An 18,585-nucleotide genomic window follows, 5' to 3' on the forward strand; every position below is an offset into this window, starting at 1 on the left:
GTTTTTTTTCATGCTAGGGTCAAATCTGCTTCCACTAAGTCCTCCCAAAGCTCCCACAGAAGGCAAGCCAAATGCAAAACAGAGCATTAGGCATGATGATGACAATTTTCTAACTCTGGACTATTTTAAGCTGAATTTTTGATTAGTGTTGAGTTCTAACTTCAACGGAAGCCCTACTAGCTCACCCGAAAAATACAGACCTGCAAAATGGACACACAAATTCTGCATATTCAGAATGGCAGAACTGCATAAACTACCATGGCAAGTTTATGTCATTTATGTCTTCAGCAGTCTGAACTAAGGAGGTATTTCTTAAGGAGCAACTAAACTTTTTTTGTTGGAGAGGGAGAGGAGAGGGAGGAAGGAACTAAAAATATTCCATGCTCTTCCCATGGGGGGCAGGGAAGAAAATACTTTTAAATTATACATAAATAAATACATAATTTCAAGACCCTGACCCAAGGTAACCTCTTACGCTAGGATAAATAAATGAGTCTGCAACTGTTGGCATTGGAACGTGGAAAACATAAACCAAATAAAGCAGACAACTTGGAAAAACTTATCTCCTCTTACGTCTGCTAAAATGTGGTCTTTTAGGTGTCAAAATTCCAAGCTGTAATAATGGTATATCATCTGAACTGTGCAGGAATTTCTGCCTTCTTGACCCTAAACTTACACTTGAAACCATTACAAGAGTGATTTCAATAATAAAGTTAAGAGAAGTCTCTAACATCATCAAGCCTAAGTGTTTCTTCAAGTACACACTTTGAGGTCTTTACTGCAGAAGCAAAAATAACAAGTAAAACACATAAAGAAACAACTACAGGAGGTCCAAGAGAAACCATAAAAATAGGCAACGATTCTTCTCAAGTATGCTGACCTGCTTAAACAATAATCAGGGAACATCAACAAATGTATATTATAATTATGTGAGATAAAATGTCTAAATTCATTATATGGAACTATAAAAGAATGAGCCAGTGTCTTACATGAACCCCCACTTGTATTTTTCCAGTGAGAACACATTCTGCATTACAATATGTAGAAGGACATGTATTTAATTTTAGGCTTTACTTTACATTGGGTTAATGGTACTGCCCAAATTTGGGAGCTAGTGTTTCAGCCAATGACACACATTAACAGGTACCATCAGACAAACAGCTCTTTCACACCAAAAGGGCCCAAGTACACCACTAATCAGGAAATGTGTGGTTTTGCTGCATTTGTGACACTCTTGCAACATTTTATTGATTTCTTTTAAGTCCTGTACTTGTCATAGGCAAGAGTTTCTGAATTTCATTTTCTTAAGCCTACTTGCATTTATAGCAAAGTCATTTTTGAACTCTTGTGCCTGTCTTCCATACCTAGACTAAAGATACTGAAATGACCCAATGTCAGCATCAAGCTAACAAAATCATTCCAAACATCTGAGCATGAAGTCATTCTGCTAACAGAAAAAGGAACAGATGCTGGCGGGAAAAAAGGAAGTTAACTCCACAATTGCTGGCATTTTCCAAACATCAAGCTGAAGGAATGCCGTGGTTTGCAAAGGGCAACATCCTCCCACTGTGACTTCCCAGCATTATGAGATTTCCAGTGAGCCCTAGGGAAACTGAAAGCAAGTCTATTTTCAGGGAATTAATTTGAGAGATTCTACATTTCAGACTATTTCACCAGCAGCCTTCTAAGCTAAGGAAGTCATGCAGTCTTCCCAGACAAAAAGAAACCATGGATCCCAGGCACTGAGAGGGAACCAAATAGCATCTGCTACTGCCTGTTTCAAGGAGATGGCCTCAGGGCAGTAATACAGGACATTGCATGAAGGCTAATTAACGTTCCCTTTCTTTATAGGGCCATACAGCTGCTTTCTTAGTTTGATTTATGAAAAGTTTAGAGAATGACAAATCAATTTAGGATGGAAGGGGCCTTGAGAAGAAGGAACCCACTCAGAGCTGATGTCAAAGTTAGATCAGGTTGTTCAGGTCATTGTCAAGGTAAATTAAAATGTTGACTGAAGCTGAACTTCAGCCATAAACTTCCAAAGCATTGGTAGGAAGAGAAACAATTTTCTGATGTACCAAAGACTTAAGATAACATATAATTCTTCATATCCAGTGTGGCTTTGCTGGTCTTTGCCCTGTGGCCATGAGACACCCTCATTGATTAGTCATCAATACTGCTAATTGTGGGATTGCTTACACTAAGCACTCAAAATCCCACACAGCTTCTTCAGCCTCCTACTGCCCACCAACTGCTTTTGCTGTTAAGCTATCACACGTGCTGTGAGGGTTACCCTGTATTTTCCAGACTTCCCAGGGAACAGAGAGTAAAAGTACCCACCCCCACATCCACTCATACTCCCCTTCAACACTTCCTGCAGAGCTGAAAGAAAATCTCTCATGAAGTCACATCCAAGACTCATCATACTGTGAGTCCTTACAAATGGCTTCTCAAATACTGCAGCAAACCACCCTGTGTGTTCACGTCTGCAGCTCCCAGATACCACATATGGAACAACAAGTCTAAAGAAAGGAACTTATAAGGGACACATTAAATGTTCCTTAAAGCTATAAATCCATTACCAAAACAGTTTAATATTCCAAATCAATAACAGATTCTAAGAGTATTTCAAAGAGGAAAAAATAATGCAAGAAGATAGAATTGAAAACAATACAACTTCAAGCCACCCACTTCACTTATTATGGGACAACCACGTGCTTGGCAGTCTTCATACAGAAAGGATGAACCCCAAAGGGCTTTCCTAGCTCAGAACAGACAATACAAAACCAAAAACCCACACTCAGACAACACAATAGTGTGATCTTCATCTGGCATACTATATCACTAAATGAGACCAGATGAAAAACTATTTTCTCTCTTCTTTAGGGAAAATGTATCATCTCCTGAATAGCTCAGAACTCGCTGAATGGCAGATCCCAGAGGGATCTAGTGGCCCAGGGTCTAGTTAGAGGCCTTTCACTAGTGATGTCCCCCAAGGTTCAGTACTGGGCCCAGTATTGTTTCACATGTTCATCAATGACTTGGATGGAGGAGCAGATGCCTCCTCAGCAAGTTCACTGACAACACCATGCTGGGAGGAGTGGCTGATATCCCAGAGGACTGTGCAGCCCTTCAGAAGGACCTCGACAGGTTGGAGAAATGGACAGAGGAGAACTGTCTGAAATTAAACTGTAAGTGCAGGGTCCTGCACCTAAGGAAGAATAACCCCATGGACCAGCACACAGCTGACAGCTGTGGTTGACCTGCTGGAAGGCAGCTCTGTGGAGAAGGATCTGGGGATCCTAGGACAACAAGCCATCCATGAGCCAGCAGTGTGTCCTGTGGCTCATGCCCTGGTGATGCCACACCTGAAGTGCTGTGTCCAATTCTGGGCTCCTCAGTACAAGAGAGACATGGAGCTCCTGAGTGGGTCCAGTGGAGGGTAACAAAGATGATTAAGGGACTGGAACATCCCTCTTACCGGGAAAGACTGAGGGATCTGGGCCTGGTCAGCCTGGAGAAGGAACAATGGAGAGGGGATCTTAACAATGCCTATCAGTATCTGAAGGAAGGATGCCAAGAGGATGAAGCCAGGCTCTTTGTGGTGCTGAGCAATAAGACAGGAGGCAATGGGCAGGAAACGATGCACAGAAAGTTCCACCTAAATATGAGGCAGGACTTCTTCACTGTGTGGGTGACCAAGCATCGGAATAGGTTATCCAGAGAGGTTGTGGAGTTCCCCTCAACAGAGATATTCAAGAACAATCTAGATGCAATCTTTGCCACATGCTCTAGAATGACCCTGCTTGCCACAGATGATCCCACTGGTGGTCCACACCCATTTTGTGATTCTGTGATATTAATATGTATCTCCTACTTTAAAGCAGGAACCTGAAGAAGTGAACTCCTATCAAAATACATCAAGTGTAATGCAGTCTCCTGCTCTTAGAACCTCCATATGAAGACTTAAATGCAAAGAAAAAACCTCAGGGTTTGGAATAAAAGCCCTGCCAGTTCACTTTAGCATAGAAATATTTCACAGAAGTAACTGTCTCCACCTTAATCAATCTAAAACTATGCTTCACAGTGCAAAACCACAGATGTACAGCAGCCCTAGAACAAAAGGTAAGTGCAGAAATTTGTACTCACTTCTCAAAGCTTTCCCTAAAGGCAAGGAAGACTCCAGATTTTATATTTGCATCCATCTTGTCCTTCATGCTAGGCTATGGTAATTACATAAAAAGCTGCAAAAGCAGCTTAGATCCCTCCAGCAGATTTCAAAGTATCTTAGTCTATATCCAGCTGCACAATATCAAGCCATACTTTTTATGGTGACATTTTGCTGACAATCCAAACCTCAAGGGCAAAGCTCAAACAGAAACTCCCTAAGAAAGAAAAAAGCACAAACCAGACATGTAGACATTATCTTCAATAATGCTAGACAGGCAATGTGGGACCAAAGTGGGAGTTTGTGAAAATGAGCTGCAAATGGTATAAAAAGACGGTAGTAAAACACTAAAATTTGATGTCCCACTAAGGCTAGGATTCTCAAGAGTATTTCAAAGCCTATGAGGATGCAGCCCTGATTTAGGAAAAGAGAATTGAATGCAAAGTGGTGGTGCTTTGTGAGAGAGGTGTAAATCTTTTTAGGAGGACATCTGGGGCACTCTGCACCTGGACTACAGTCTCAGTGGTTCAGCATCAATCTCTGACTTAGTCCAAAGAACCTGGAGTCCTTAATGATTGTGCAATGCACAAAAGTGCCTTCTACTCTGTCCTTCTGCTCCTTACAGTGAACTCACCCAAATCCAGAAACTTCACCACAAGATCATTGCAGAAGACAGGTAAGTACAGTAAAGAAAAAGAATGAACAATGCTTGACTTGGAAATATATTCAGATATTTCAGCATGTATCTTAAAAAACAGGGGAAAGGGGAAAGGGATGCTGTATGCATCCAAGGCATGTGTAAATAGTGCAGGGTAAAAGGTATAAGGTGATGGCATGGCCAAAACATTTCCAAAAAGTTTCCTAACTACCTATTCTTTCCTTCAGGTAGAGAGAAATGCATTATGCATAAATGTAACAATGACAGTTCTTTGAAAGTATAAAACAAGTTAAATGAAAGACATTTTGGAACCAAGGAGTTTCCTGACTCCTACTTTTATATCTAGTTTATTAGTTTTTATAGTCATCAGGCAGACAAAAAATATAATTAATAGATTTTTTAATAATTGCAGAGGATGCTGTCATTTTCTGCATATTGGCTGTTACAGACTATGGTTCAGGTAAATTTTCCTTATGGTTCAGGTAAATTGTTATATCATATTTTGCTATTATGGAGAATCTATTTCCCATAATAGAAAAAGCAGAATATATTTACAAATTATAAGTATGTACTTTTTCTCAGAAGCCATGAATGTCTACTTCCAGAAAGCTTCAGTGGGCTGCCTATTACCTCACTACTTGAGTTTAAATAATCTCACTTGAGTAGATAAAGCACAATCAATTCAAAGCAACCATGCTAGGATACCACTAAAATCAGAAGAGTACAAGATAACACTGAAATATTTTGGAGATCTCAACATATTATTAGAATTGAAGGATTGAGATTTTTGTTGGGCTTTTTTTGTTGTTGTTGTTGGATTAGAAAGAAGCTGTATGATACAGCTTGTCCAGTCTGACTCTACTTCGGAAAAAGATTTGCTACCAATTTTTTTCCTCAAAGAAAGGCAGAAGTGAAAAAACCTAACTTGTTTAACTGTGCAAAATGTGTGTGCTTGCTACTAAAATCTGCTCAGCCAAAGTCATACAAATTAGTCTCTGGAGGCAGGAAAGGCTATAAAAAGAAAACAACTTGACTTGCTTTCCAATAGCAATAAGTCTAACAGCTTGTAGGGCTGTTCAGAAGGCAATGAGCTGCATCCAAAGCTGAAGCAGTGCAATACCTGCATTTTTTTTACACTTTTTGGGATCCCAATATGATCTTGTTTATAGATGAGACAAATGAGCTAACTTTTCTTTCATTCCATATAATTATTTGATTGGTATTTAATGAGGTTATGTATGTCAATATCAGCTCTTGGTAAAACAGCACTGAAGAACACTGGTTTTCTAAACTTTGACATTGGAAATTTGCAAATAAATAGATTTGAAATCTTGATCTAGTCTTGATTTAATTCCTGCAAAACTTATATCTGGTAGAAAATCTAGAGAGAAGTTACAGAGGTGTTTTATGGAAGCCTAAATTTCAGCTTACGGTGAGACACGAAGATTATTCTAAACAGAACCAGAATAAAATACTTGAACTTAGGGAGGATGTTCTAATTTGTATTTTCTACATATGGCCTTATTTAGCAATATCAGCGGAAGCTCCTTCTACAGAGGAAGAGGCAATCTAAAACATGAACTGGCAGTTTGGGTAGGGGGTCAGGGTGCCATCAGTGGTGACTAATCAATGATTCCTCTGATGCAAATCAAGCCAACTGCATTTCTCATTGTCCATCCTGTACTGATTAATGTCAAGGTAGAGAACAGCTGAGATTGAGAAGACATGAACATTTTCCAACAGACCAGCCTTTATTCCTTGCAAATAACTATTCCACAAATGACAGTAAAGCACCCACTAGAGCTGCTACCTAGACCTACTCTTTTAGGTCAAATAATTGGTGATTTCTTTTTAATACTAACAGTCTCAAATATGAACCCAGACTAGCCAAAAGTGACCAAAGCAAGCATGGCTGTGAAATACTGTGTGAATGCTACTCTGTGGGTATCACTCACAATCATGAAATTCCGGTTCAGAATTCAGCCCCCTTTGATTATTGTGGTGTGTTGACTGGCAAGCTGCGCCCTGGCACACAACTTTCAGAGCACAGACCTACCCGTCTTCCTCCATTTCTTCAGAAAGGCTTGACATTAGGAACAGGTGGAATGAGTTTTTTAATACAATAATGACTTTCTGCCACCACATTGGAATCAAATACCACAGAAGACTACATCTAACATATGACTGCCAAGATAAACATGTATCTATAAAAATGACTAATCTTCATTTTTGCAAGGACATTTGTTTATTTAAGGCAGCCCACTAATCTCACCACCTTTAGAGAAATCAGGAAGCTCTTGACTTTCCATTACCTTTAGACTAGAAAAGGCACCTGAGATTAACAATTGTGAACACTTGGCTCAGTCTGCACTTCTTGACCTTGTAGTTTGTATTGTTTCCACTTGCCGTATCTCAAAGGTTGGGGCTCTGCTTGCCAAGAACCCAACAACAGCAAGACAGAGCCCTCTGAGGACTTGCCCTGGGTAGATGGAAGTGTTCTGCCAACTAAGAAATTGGCCCCTCGGTGGCTAAAATTAGACTGAAAATTCTTCAGGGAAAAGGGGGCTTTGCTTTCAAGTGAAGCCTGGCACAGGCTTCTCTCTCACTGCAAAACAACAATGATAGGTGGATTAGGTAGCAGGCTAGAGAGAGATGTCATCACCAATCACCTGACTGCCTATGAGGGAAACAATGAATAACACTGGACAGCTAAGGTTTCAAATAATTGAAAGGATCTACAGTATAATGAACAGACATCTGGCAATGGTATCCCATTCCAGTTAGCACATCATTTTGGATAGCTGGAGTTCAGCTAACTCAAGTTGCATTATGAAGATTTTCCAGTATGCAGCTTCTTTATCTTTGGAAGTCTTTAAGACTCTTATAGCAAATCCACTGCTGTAGAACACAGGAGAAAACAAACAAACAACCCCAACAAAAAAAAAAAAATCCCCAATGTAATGGGTGAATCCAACCAATATACTAAATACATTAAAGCACAAATCTTCTTGCCAAGGCTGACTGGTCCAGGAGGTGAGATGTCTCTAAGACAACTACCAATAGATCCTCTCCCACCAGAGCTGAGCTGACCAGCAAAAATGTAAAGCAGACATTAATCACAGCAGCCTGCACCTTCCCTGAGAAGGGAGAAGAGAACAGAGCCTAGACTGCTCCTGTGCTCTATTGCTAGCTCAAAACTTACACTGCAAGTAATTGATTTCTATTAACTTCCCTGTGTGAAGTTTAAAAAAACCCCAACCAACCAACAAAAAAATCCTGAAGGTAAAACACCCTGATTGGACCAGTTTTCTTTAATTACATGGTAGGAAAGCTCACTGTCCCCGCTTGGAGACAAAAAAGCAGCAAACACATCCTCCAGAAGGACCGTGAGCAGGAGTTAAATCTGACAGGTTCAGTATTGAAGTCTAAACCTCCTCTTCTACCTTCTGTTATGCAGACTTATGTTTAAAGACTCAGGCTACCCTAGCATGACTTGCACACTTGGGAAATAAAATTAACCAACAAACCCACCACATCTTTTTCCTCCTGATAAATACTTTATTGGGGTAATCTTCATTTCCGACCGTGTGCTTCCTAGAGCAGCAAAACTCTTCCAATGCCACATTACTGCAGAAATTCCTCGCTTAGAAGTTTCCCAGCAATGACACAACTTATCCATTCACTTGGCCATCATTCTGCCAGTGAAAAATTATTAGTATTATTGATCAGCCTCTGATTTATCATCCCTTTATTGGTTTGTCAGAAATGTGAAGACCTTGAAGAGAGAAGTGTTACATGGAAAGTGATACAAGCTGGTGTTCCTACATTTCCTACAAACTCTGGAAGACCTTGAACTACCAAGTTTTAAGACATCATTATTGCTGTATACTTTACAGATACTTGAAGACATTCTGAAAGACTTCAGCAATACCTTTTCTATTTTAAGCAACCTAAAAAAGTTTTAAAAAATTCCTTAATGCATTTCCATGGTAGTTGTTGTTTCAGCTCAAAGAGAAAACAAACAAACAAACCAATCCAATCCCCCTCACAAGCCTCAAGCAAACAAGAAAACAAAAAAAACCCCAAACTATTCAAACTGGGACAGTGTACTATTTTAAGATGTTAAGGTCCTCTTCAGAAATCACAAGTGCATACATTACTTATCAAAAAATTGTGCCATATCCATGCTGATAAAAGTCCTTCCATCACTTATTCATGTTCTTGAGTAAACACCAGATAAACACATAGCTGAAATCAAGAGGCAGTTATGAACATGCACACAGAATTTATTGGTGAGCTACTCCAGTGAGGACAACAGTAGTACCTTCTTTTTGCTGCAGTAAATTTGCCATTTCTTCTCCGGAGGGAGTGCAAACATAGCCTCTCTGTTCTTGTCTGTGAGATCCAATTCATCCTGGAGATTGAGAAAAAAAAAAAATAGGAAAAAAACAGTCATCAGCTGCATTGGTAAGTTCTAATAAGTTAAGAGGTTTCTGGATCAGGCATGTTTGACTAGCCTTCAATCAAGAGGACTTAGCAGCTCCCAAACACTCCAAAAATTATTGGTTTAGTGATGATTTCCTTACTACCTGGAATTCTCCCTGTCAGAGAGGAGAGGCAGCCTGAACCTACAGAAAGAGGCAGCCTGAACAACTCCCATGTCAAACTTCCATTACTAATGATCAGTGAAGGATGGGAAGGATCACATGAAAGGGATGGAGTGAAAAACTCAAAACACTGGATTAGGTGACACAGACGCTCCCTTACGACACTTAGAGAAAGGCTGAAAGTTTGATACATCTTTTTTCCCTGGCTGGCAATACCAAATTGCTCTTGTATAGAAAGAAAATAGTTCAATTTCTCTATCTTCCTAGCAAAGGCCATGAGACAGCTGTCATGTCATCACCAACCTACAGGCTGAAATGTTTTTCCAGATGTTTGTTCTCTAAACCATACAGTCCCCATCAAAGACACCCAGCATTTCAGACATAAAGGACAGAATTCTACAGTGCCACATCGGGTTGATCAGAGCAGCATATTCAGTCTCTGTTAAGAAAAGTGAGCTTAGTAGAACATACCCTCTTAGACCTGAGCCAAGTTTACAGTAGTAAAATGAAGGATAATGCTGTGATCTGGAACTGGGCACCAAATTCCACAGTTTCAGTTACTCCTCTGTAAAAGGTGAATAACAACAGACTCTTTTCCAATGCCCGTCTCTAAAACTATCAAATGAGAGATTGCTACTTCCTCTGTGTTAACACAGTACTGACCAGAACAGGGCTCCAATCAAAGCTGCCAGTTTTAGGTGCTAATAAAGAGAATTAAACAAAAAAGAATGGTCTTCAGGGCAAGCAGACTGTATGAAAAGGGACAGATGAAGATGTCTAAATTAAGAATTTCAGTAATATGAAGAAAAAGTCTTCCAGCAATGTTTCAATGAATCAGTTTTGGCAGGAGTTTGAGGTTTTTCCCTATGTGTTTGAAATATTTGGAGAAGGAAGTGTCCAGGGGTCCTGTATCAAGATGACATTGTGGCACTAAAATGCTGCACACACAGATTCTGGCACCCACACTAACCTCGTCCAAGCAGAGACAATACCTCTTTAACTCAGCCCAACAATGGCTCATTTGGAAAGTGTTCAGGGCTGGGAAACTTGTGAAAACAGTGAGCAAAATTGCACACTGAGCCTGGTAGCGGCTGCTGACAGATTTAAAAGCCCGCAGAGATTTAAGCTGCAAAAAGGTACAAAAGAAATGCAAACAGTAACAAGGTGAGGTCAGTGCCAGCAGCCCAAGGTAGAAGAAGCTGGAGGGTTATTTTAAACAAGAAAAAGTTTAAAGGGAAAAAAAAAATAGCTGTGCAAAAAGAGTGCAAACCATGTGGAAATGTTTAGTGTGAGTTTCCAAACAAGGGGGCAGCCAAGCGAGGCAAGGAGTTTTATCCTTGCTATACACAATTAGAAAACTCAGGCCAGGATCACATTCTTGGGGGGAGAGGGAGAGTGAAACTACATGTAAGGCCTTAAGACAAGCAAAGGAATGCTGTTAGAGGTCAAGCATGTGGAAGGGAAAGGAGGGGCAGATAGGGAATCAGAAATGCCAAGTTTGGAAGAACCACCATAGAAGCCAGAATATACATGAGCTCTCTGGGCTCAGCTCAATTCTTAGAAAAAAAAAGCGATTGTTTTATTGACCTGCTTAATGAATCTCTCTCTTTTTTTTTTTTTTTTTTTTAATACAGTGCAGCTAACTTGGTTTTTTAATCCTTAGCTCTTTTTCTGAAGTCTGCTGGGAGATCAGACAAGAGCAGAAGCTCTGCACAGAAGCTGTGCACTGAACTAAATGAAGATCTCAATCAATATAGTTCAAGACAACCATTACATCAAAAAAATGTACCTATTGAATAAAACTACCCTGAGGACAGCATTATGACACTACAGTTTCTAGACACTGCCCTGGATACCGGCAGTATTCAGGGACATAAAGATAAATCTTCTTTCAATGGGACAGTAAGAATATGCAACTTCCAGTCACATAATTTTGCATCATGGCATGCTTTTCAGGACAGAAGCCTAGAAAGTTAGTTTGAAAGGGTGGAAGATCCAGAGGTAAAATAGTGCATCCTGCATTATTGTGACTCAGGATGGTAGAGGAAGCCAAAAGAACTTCAGAAGTCATCACATTAGCTCAGGTAGCATAGTAACAAGGAAACTATTCAGGGTTTCTAGGCATAAGGGGATCACCAGAGGTAGACCCAAACACACCTGCCTGGAAAACAGCATATGAAAAATGCCTTACCCTTAATTTTCAAAGTTTGTGTGTGTCTTTGCTGGGAGGTAAAATGCTGGGTTCTAACACCCAGGACAGATGGGCAGGGAGCAAGCACAAATATTCAGCAGAGAAAGAAACATCTCCAGAACGCAAAACAGCAGTCAAGCTCCTCAACTCAATTTCCTGTATTGTTCAGAAAGGTGTGCTCCTACACTGAGAAGGAGAAAGGAGTGGAAAGAACTGAAGAGGCTTGCATGTCTTCATCTACCTACACCATCAATCAAAACCTACCCTATTAAAAAAAAAAAAAAAAACAAAACAAGAAACCCCTGCAAAATACAAGAGGCATGAGACCTTCTGGAACTTTCCAAATCATTTTACCTCTGCCATTCTATAAAAAATGAACAGAAGATCACTGTGACTTCAGAGGAAAACCATGGATATAGCTAAGAAAGAAGACCCTGAATTAGGCAGGTTATTCTTCTGCTCTGATTCAGGATCCTAACAAATGGCACATAAGGAAACCTGCTGCCTTGGAGGGAAGCAGAAGAAACAACAAAAAGAATAAATTTCAGGAGGGTAATTTGGTTTGTGAATGGGTCATTCTGACCCAATGACTGAAGCAGATCTGTCAGCATATAGAAATTCAGACTGTAGTGATGGCAAGTGGCTATTGAAAAGAGAAGGGAATTGCCAAATTTGGCAGGAAAGGGGAAGAACAACAAACTGAATGCAGCCATCAAGACTGGGGTTGGAGCCTGATTAAGGAAGCCAATGTGATTGAATGCTCAGGGAGCAATTCTAAAGGGCAAGGAAAAAAGGGTTGGCCAGAACAAATCATGGAAAATTCCCTTCTCCAGCACCTGTGCAAGTTTCCCAACAGAAAAGCAGTAAGTCCCCTTCTACATCTTGGATGGGCAGCTTGGTTCCAGCAATTCATGCCAGCATGACCCTGCTCAACAGAACTCAGCCTCCTGGCTCTTGAAAATGCTTGAAGCTGCATGAAACAGAGATTAAAGGGGTATTTGCCAGGCTGGACTGAGGAAGATGCAAAGCATGCCCAGTTAATAGTGTGTACATTTCTCTCCTTCATTTATTTCGTATTTTATTTTATCCAGTGGTAGTTACTTCAGTTAATTTTCACTTTCTTGTGGGCATTTTATTTACTTACGCAGATTGAATTTCAATGATAAAACATTTAAAAAGAACTGGAACTGGATTTGAGGTTCAAATATTTCCAGTCCAGTTCTCAGGCCAAAAGAGAAGATGGCCTCCATTCAAAATGGCTACAACCCAAGGAAATAAGAGACAGAGAGAAAGAAACAGAACAAGGAGGAATGGGTAGGAAACATAAATCCAGTATTTTGCAGGATTTAAAATGACTATGTCCCTTGTTTTTGGGAACATTCATCAGAGCATGAAAGCTGGATTTGGTGCTGGGCAGCCACCAGCTCAGTAATGATACTCAAAGCTCTAAAGAAGCATTTCTCACCTAGACTAGGCACTTCTTTGTTTAGTGACACAAAATGAAATTAATAAAGAGAAAAAGTAAGATTTTGGTAATGTAGTAGAGTGGTTCACTTGGAGAGAGACCCACTAAAGAAGAACCCTTAACACCTACCAACATGCCTGCCTCTCTCAAGAAGAAACCTCAAGGCCATAAGTACACAGAGGACCACAGCTTCTGGTCTCCAGCATCCCCTGATTTGAAGTCAGAGTCATTGGAGGCCAAGAGGCCCAAACTTGGTTCTCCAGTGATATTCAGGCACTCATGGGAGGAGATATGCTCAGTTTCAGTTTCTCATTCTACTCGTCCCAGGTCCATTGGCTGCTGGACTTACTGGTCATGGGGAGTTTCACAGTGACTTAAGGTCAGACAGCTCCTTTGTTTTGCAAAATACAAAAACCAACAAACCAAAACAACCAACCAACCAACCTTTACAGGCTGGCAGTTGTTTTGTTGTTATTGATGTTTTGTTTTAGCCTCATAAATGTTTAATGAGTCATGCATAGCATTTCCAGCATTATGAAACCCAGAATCCTCATATGATATGTCTACTCCAGGCAATAACTTGATTAATATGAGCATAACAAATATTTTGCCAGAAGGAAGAGGACATTTTGTTTATTTTCTTATGTTCTTATGTTCAGTTGGATAACTGTCTTATTTCCTCAATTTCTTATAATTTCAGCTACAGAGAGTTGCATTACACTTTTAATTTTTTACCTGTAGGTTACAGTTTCTCTTACTTACAGGGCTCTTGGGAGAATATCCTGTCTATAAGCATCATCCCCAGACCTGTGTTTCACATTTAATTGCTATTTTTATGACTGAGAGATGTCAATGACCTATAAAAGCATATTCTCATTTTTTAAACTTTATTTCTACCTACAAACATATTCAGTCAACTATTTAAGCATTATTTTAAAATTATATACTTTTATGATCCTCAAATGGAATAGCTTTGACACGAAATCAATCTTTATTTTACACCACAGAATCCAACACTAAGAAATAATACATAGGCAAATAGGCTTTAACACTTCCATTGTTTAGGGCTGCCTATTTTGACTGTCTGATTACAGCTCTCCTGCATTGATTGGTTCTTTAACAGCTGATGTGTACTCAAGCAAAAGAACAGCCAGGTATTGACATTAACAGGCTCCTTGGGAACCAGATGGCATAAACTGGAAAAGCTCCCCAGAATCTCCACTCTTCTTTGTTGAACTCAAAATGGAAACTTTATACCTTCCAGAACAGATGAGGGCAGCAATTATTTGACCTGTGACCAGCACCAAACATTTCAGAAGGCTGTGTGAAACTCTGCAAAATACTAAGCCACAGAGGTAGCTTTGTAGATGGTTAAACATTTTCCAACTCCCTACCTCAAACAGCCTGGCTGATTTTGTGTTACAGGTGAATTATTGTCTCTTTCAAGATGGTGATAACAATGCTATTTGCAATATTTTGTGCAGTTTGCTCCATCACACCAGCATTACCTTTAATGACTCTTTGTGAGTCATCCAATAAGGAAAACTGAGAATTTACACACTATAGGACAGGCTTCACAATTTGAAGACTATTTATTTTAATAACTTGCCTGGAATGCTCACTTCAAAAATTTAGGTTCCAAGGGTACATTTATTTTCACATTATATCCACTGTATGAATTTTATTTTAATTCACTGCTCTTACCTTGCTTGCTTGTTCATATTCCCATATTCCTTTCATTCCCACGTTCATATTCATATTCCTTTTTTTCTCTCTTGTACGCACCTACCATTTTTTTCCTCTCCCTAATCTTTTTCTCATTCCCCTTGACCTTTTTCACCTGTCAAGTACAAATGCACTCTCCCTCATCCACCTCATCAATCACTCTCTCCCAGTCTCTTAACAGCACCAAATCCACCCAAGTTACAAAATCAATTATAATGCACTGCTGCCAGTATAAATTCCAGTATGATACCTGCTACTTCAGGTTCCCCAAGGTCATTTATATAGATGTCTGTCACCATGTCCCAAAAGAGGTCACATTCCAGTTCCACCAATGCTCCCAACTTAGCACAGCTGACAGCCTTATGCTCTGAACAAATTTGTTTAAATTTGTACAAAGTAAACAATGACTATGACACACCGTGGGATCCTATCCAGCATCCACTGGCAGGCCCCAGAGAAGGTTCATGTTCATGTGTAATTACTTCAAGAGGATCATTGATGGTGGGTTAATCAATGCTCAAATGCAACTCAAGCAAGCACAAGACCAAAGGCACTAACATGCCTGGGACTTCAGAAGAAAGAAAAGCAGTGGAAAGAGATCGGGGCAAGGCTGTCAGCAGCATACTACAAGCTTTTGGAATAGAGAATCCTATCCATCATAACTACTACCACTTTAAAAAATGGACTGAGTAGGACTATATTGCTAACGCGTGACTGAAAGTTACATTTTCACATTAACAACAGCCCCAGGAACATCTATATTTCTGTTCTTGCTGCCTATGCCAGATTCCATTGGCAAATAAAAAGCAGGTTAGTCTGGTTGCTCACGTTCAAGCTGTGCCCACCAAAAAGGGAGTAGCAGAAATGCTCTTGTCCTAGAGGCAGTTGTCCAAAAAGCTGCTTCAGAGATAAGCACAGCGAATGAATAAAGTAATGAATCAAAACAGTCTTACTCAGATCTCAGTCTCTTTGCAAAGAACTTACGAATCCTTCAAAGGGAAGAGATAAACCTTCCCTATTTAATCACTGTGTCTACCTCCAGGGGACAGTATAGGTTTGTTCCCCTACAGTTTTCCTACCACTGTCTTGTTTATTCCAGCTCCCCAGGCTGACATGCAAGAGGTAGCCTGCAGGAAGAATGTTCATTTCCAATGCTGTGGAGGTCGATGAGGCATTCTGAAAGACTGCCTGTCTGAACTATCAGTGAATGAGGCTCATTTGACTGCACAAACTACCTACACTCTAGTAGAAACTGAAGCAATGAACAGTGCAGAAGTTTTTGATCAGTCAACAGCATTACCACCCACACAGCCAGCATATCTCCAGGTGAAACACACTGGGCAAAAATTCCCACTGAGGCAGCTGGTATATGTACTAAGCCACAGATAACCCATGAAGTAAAAAGCAAAATGAACCCCAAAACAAGCCAGTCCCTCCCCTCAAGCTCCTCTATCTCATCCTAACCCTTTTAATTAAAAGCAGCCTTTATAAGGCACACAAGCAGCACACTGTGAGAGGCATGGCAGTAACATTTTGATCTGTTTTACAACTGGTAAGAATTAGTAAAACATCATTGGGTTGCATGTATTTGCATACACATGGTATGTGTATGTGCAGATATGCATGCCTCCCACACCTTACATACACAAGAACTATATACATAAGGCATATCATGTAACACTGGCCCATACCCACAATGTTTTATCATTACATTTGTGCATTAGGAAACCACTGTGCACACATGAATTGCTAACACAGCCTGTTGGCAGAGGAAGCAATGTTTACATTTCAGCTACTGCCACGGATCTGACTGTAAAGCAGAGGAGCAGACAAACAAAAGCCTGCGATTCCCATTACACTCTTTTTTCCTCCTTGCTTTTTCAAAAAGTTGCAGCTTTAAAACCCCTTCAGTACTAGGGGCCCAAACCCCTTGATTCTCAGTCATAACAGTACAAGACAGAAAGCACCTGATGTTTACATACTGAAAGATGTGTTTCTCCTCTACTGTGCCAACACAGAAGTTACTTATTCTTAAGGCTTAGCAGCAGCATCCATCAAAGGCACTGCTTTTTGGTAGAGAAATTCTTCACACACAAAGTCAACTAACATGGCTCCCTCTCACCCCCCAAATGCACCCCTCATTATACTGCTTTCTTTTTTCCTTCTTAATCACTGGTTAATTGCTTCTTTGTTTCCTGGAGAAGAGCTAAATCCTGTCCCTCTCCTACTCCTCAAAGTTCTCTGTGACTTAACAGCACACAAGTACACATAAGCAGCAAGGCCTGTTGTGGCAATCCCCTCTCACAGGCCACTTGAAGCAGCATCTGCTGTTCATTTTTCTGTCCTTCACAGGCAAACCACATGCTTGGGACAACAATCTGCTGGGGCAAACAGAAACAGAAAGAATGAGGAAAATCAGTACCTTCAGTACTTCATGCAACAATACACACAGGTGTTTAGAGAGAGAAAAAGATCAAGACTCAGACACGCACTCTCATACGCAGAGCTATAATAAGGTAGAGCAAGAGGGACATTCCATGGATATGATTGGGCATATGAAAACAAGAATGCAAAACAGCTGTCTATCATCACAGCTTTTTCTGTTAAGGTGGGCTGCATGTCCATGTCAGTGAACTTAAATGAGCCCAAAGAGAGGGACAGGGATGAAAACTGAATAGTCAGGCTCATGCCTAATCTAAATCCCTGCTGCTGCAATTTAAGCCTATTACTTCCGGCCCTATCAACCACTAATGTGGTGAGCAGATTTTTTCCTTCCTCTTGATAACAGTTTCTGAGGCTGTTAAAGACTCTTGTAATGTCCCTTCTCAGTCTGCTCTTTTGAGGCTAAACAAACCCATCTCTTTCAGTCCTTCTTTGAGGATATGTCCTCTGGATCTCTCACTTCTCTTCTAATTGACTTCTGGCCTTTACCCAGTCAAAGGACATCTTTCTTGAACTGCACTGTTCAAAAGTGAGGACAGTGGTCCAGCTGAGACCTTACCACAGCTGAGTGCAAAGTTTATTTCATGCATCTTCCAGATTGCCCTTCTGGTTATATACTCCACACATTCTGTACAGTCAATGACCTTTCTTTTTTTATAAAACCCCTCAAAACCTCCATGACTTATGTTCATTCATGCTCAACTATAATCCCTAGGTTTTCTCTGAAAAAGTGTACCTACTTTCTGCCCTGAATTACCAGACTTCCTATTAAAAAGAGTTTTAACTGTCCCCCTTGAATGCCATCATTTTTTCACATAATTTTCCCACCTTATTTTGAGCTTATCTTTTAACATATGTACAGTATGGATATGTGCCCAGTGACACACTCTAGAGAGATGTACTGCTTACTGAGGGCTCATACTGGGGATATCACTGAGAGACTACCAAGCCTCATATGGTCTACTGACTATTATCCACTGCTGTGGTTTCAAGTGGGCATAAGTGATATGAGCAGGAGCAGTCTGAGAAGTATCCAGAGGGATTACAGAGCTCTGGGAGCTGTGGAAAGGGACTCTGGAGGGCAGGTATCTTTTCCATCAATTCTCCTGGTCAAAGGGAAGGAGTTTGAAAGGGCCAGTTCAATCTAGTAAATCAACTAATGACTACAGCATCAGTGACACCAGACATGTGTTTGCAATTTAGACCATGGAAATCACTTTGAGAAACCTGGTCTGCTGAGGCTGACAGGTCCATCTGTCAGAGAAAGGGGAGAGCATCTTCAGTTATCATGTCACCAAGATAGTGAAGAAGGCTTTAAATTAAAGTTGC

General features: G+C 40.4%; 1 protein-coding gene across 9 annotated transcripts in view; it reads right to left on the reverse strand.

The window, feature by feature from the left end:
- Nucleotides 1-18,585, reverse strand: part of DAAM2 (dishevelled associated activator of morphogenesis 2) — a 204,453-nt gene that overhangs the window by 87,820 nt on the left and 98,048 nt on the right. For all 9 annotated transcript variants that reach the window (XM_064414530.1, XM_064414537.1, XM_064414529.1 and 6 more), the window contains one exon: nt 9,151-9,240. In XM_064414530.1, coding sequence (XP_064270600.1) covers nt 9,151-9,240 — 90 coding nt within the window. The remainder of the gene's footprint in view (nt 1-9,150; nt 9,241-18,585) is intronic.

The sequence above is a fragment of the Passer domesticus genome, chromosome 3 (genome assembly GCF_036417665.1).
Source record: "Passer domesticus isolate bPasDom1 chromosome 3, bPasDom1.hap1, whole genome shotgun sequence".
NCBI classification, from domain to species: Eukaryota; Metazoa; Chordata; class Aves; order Passeriformes; family Passeridae; genus Passer; species Passer domesticus.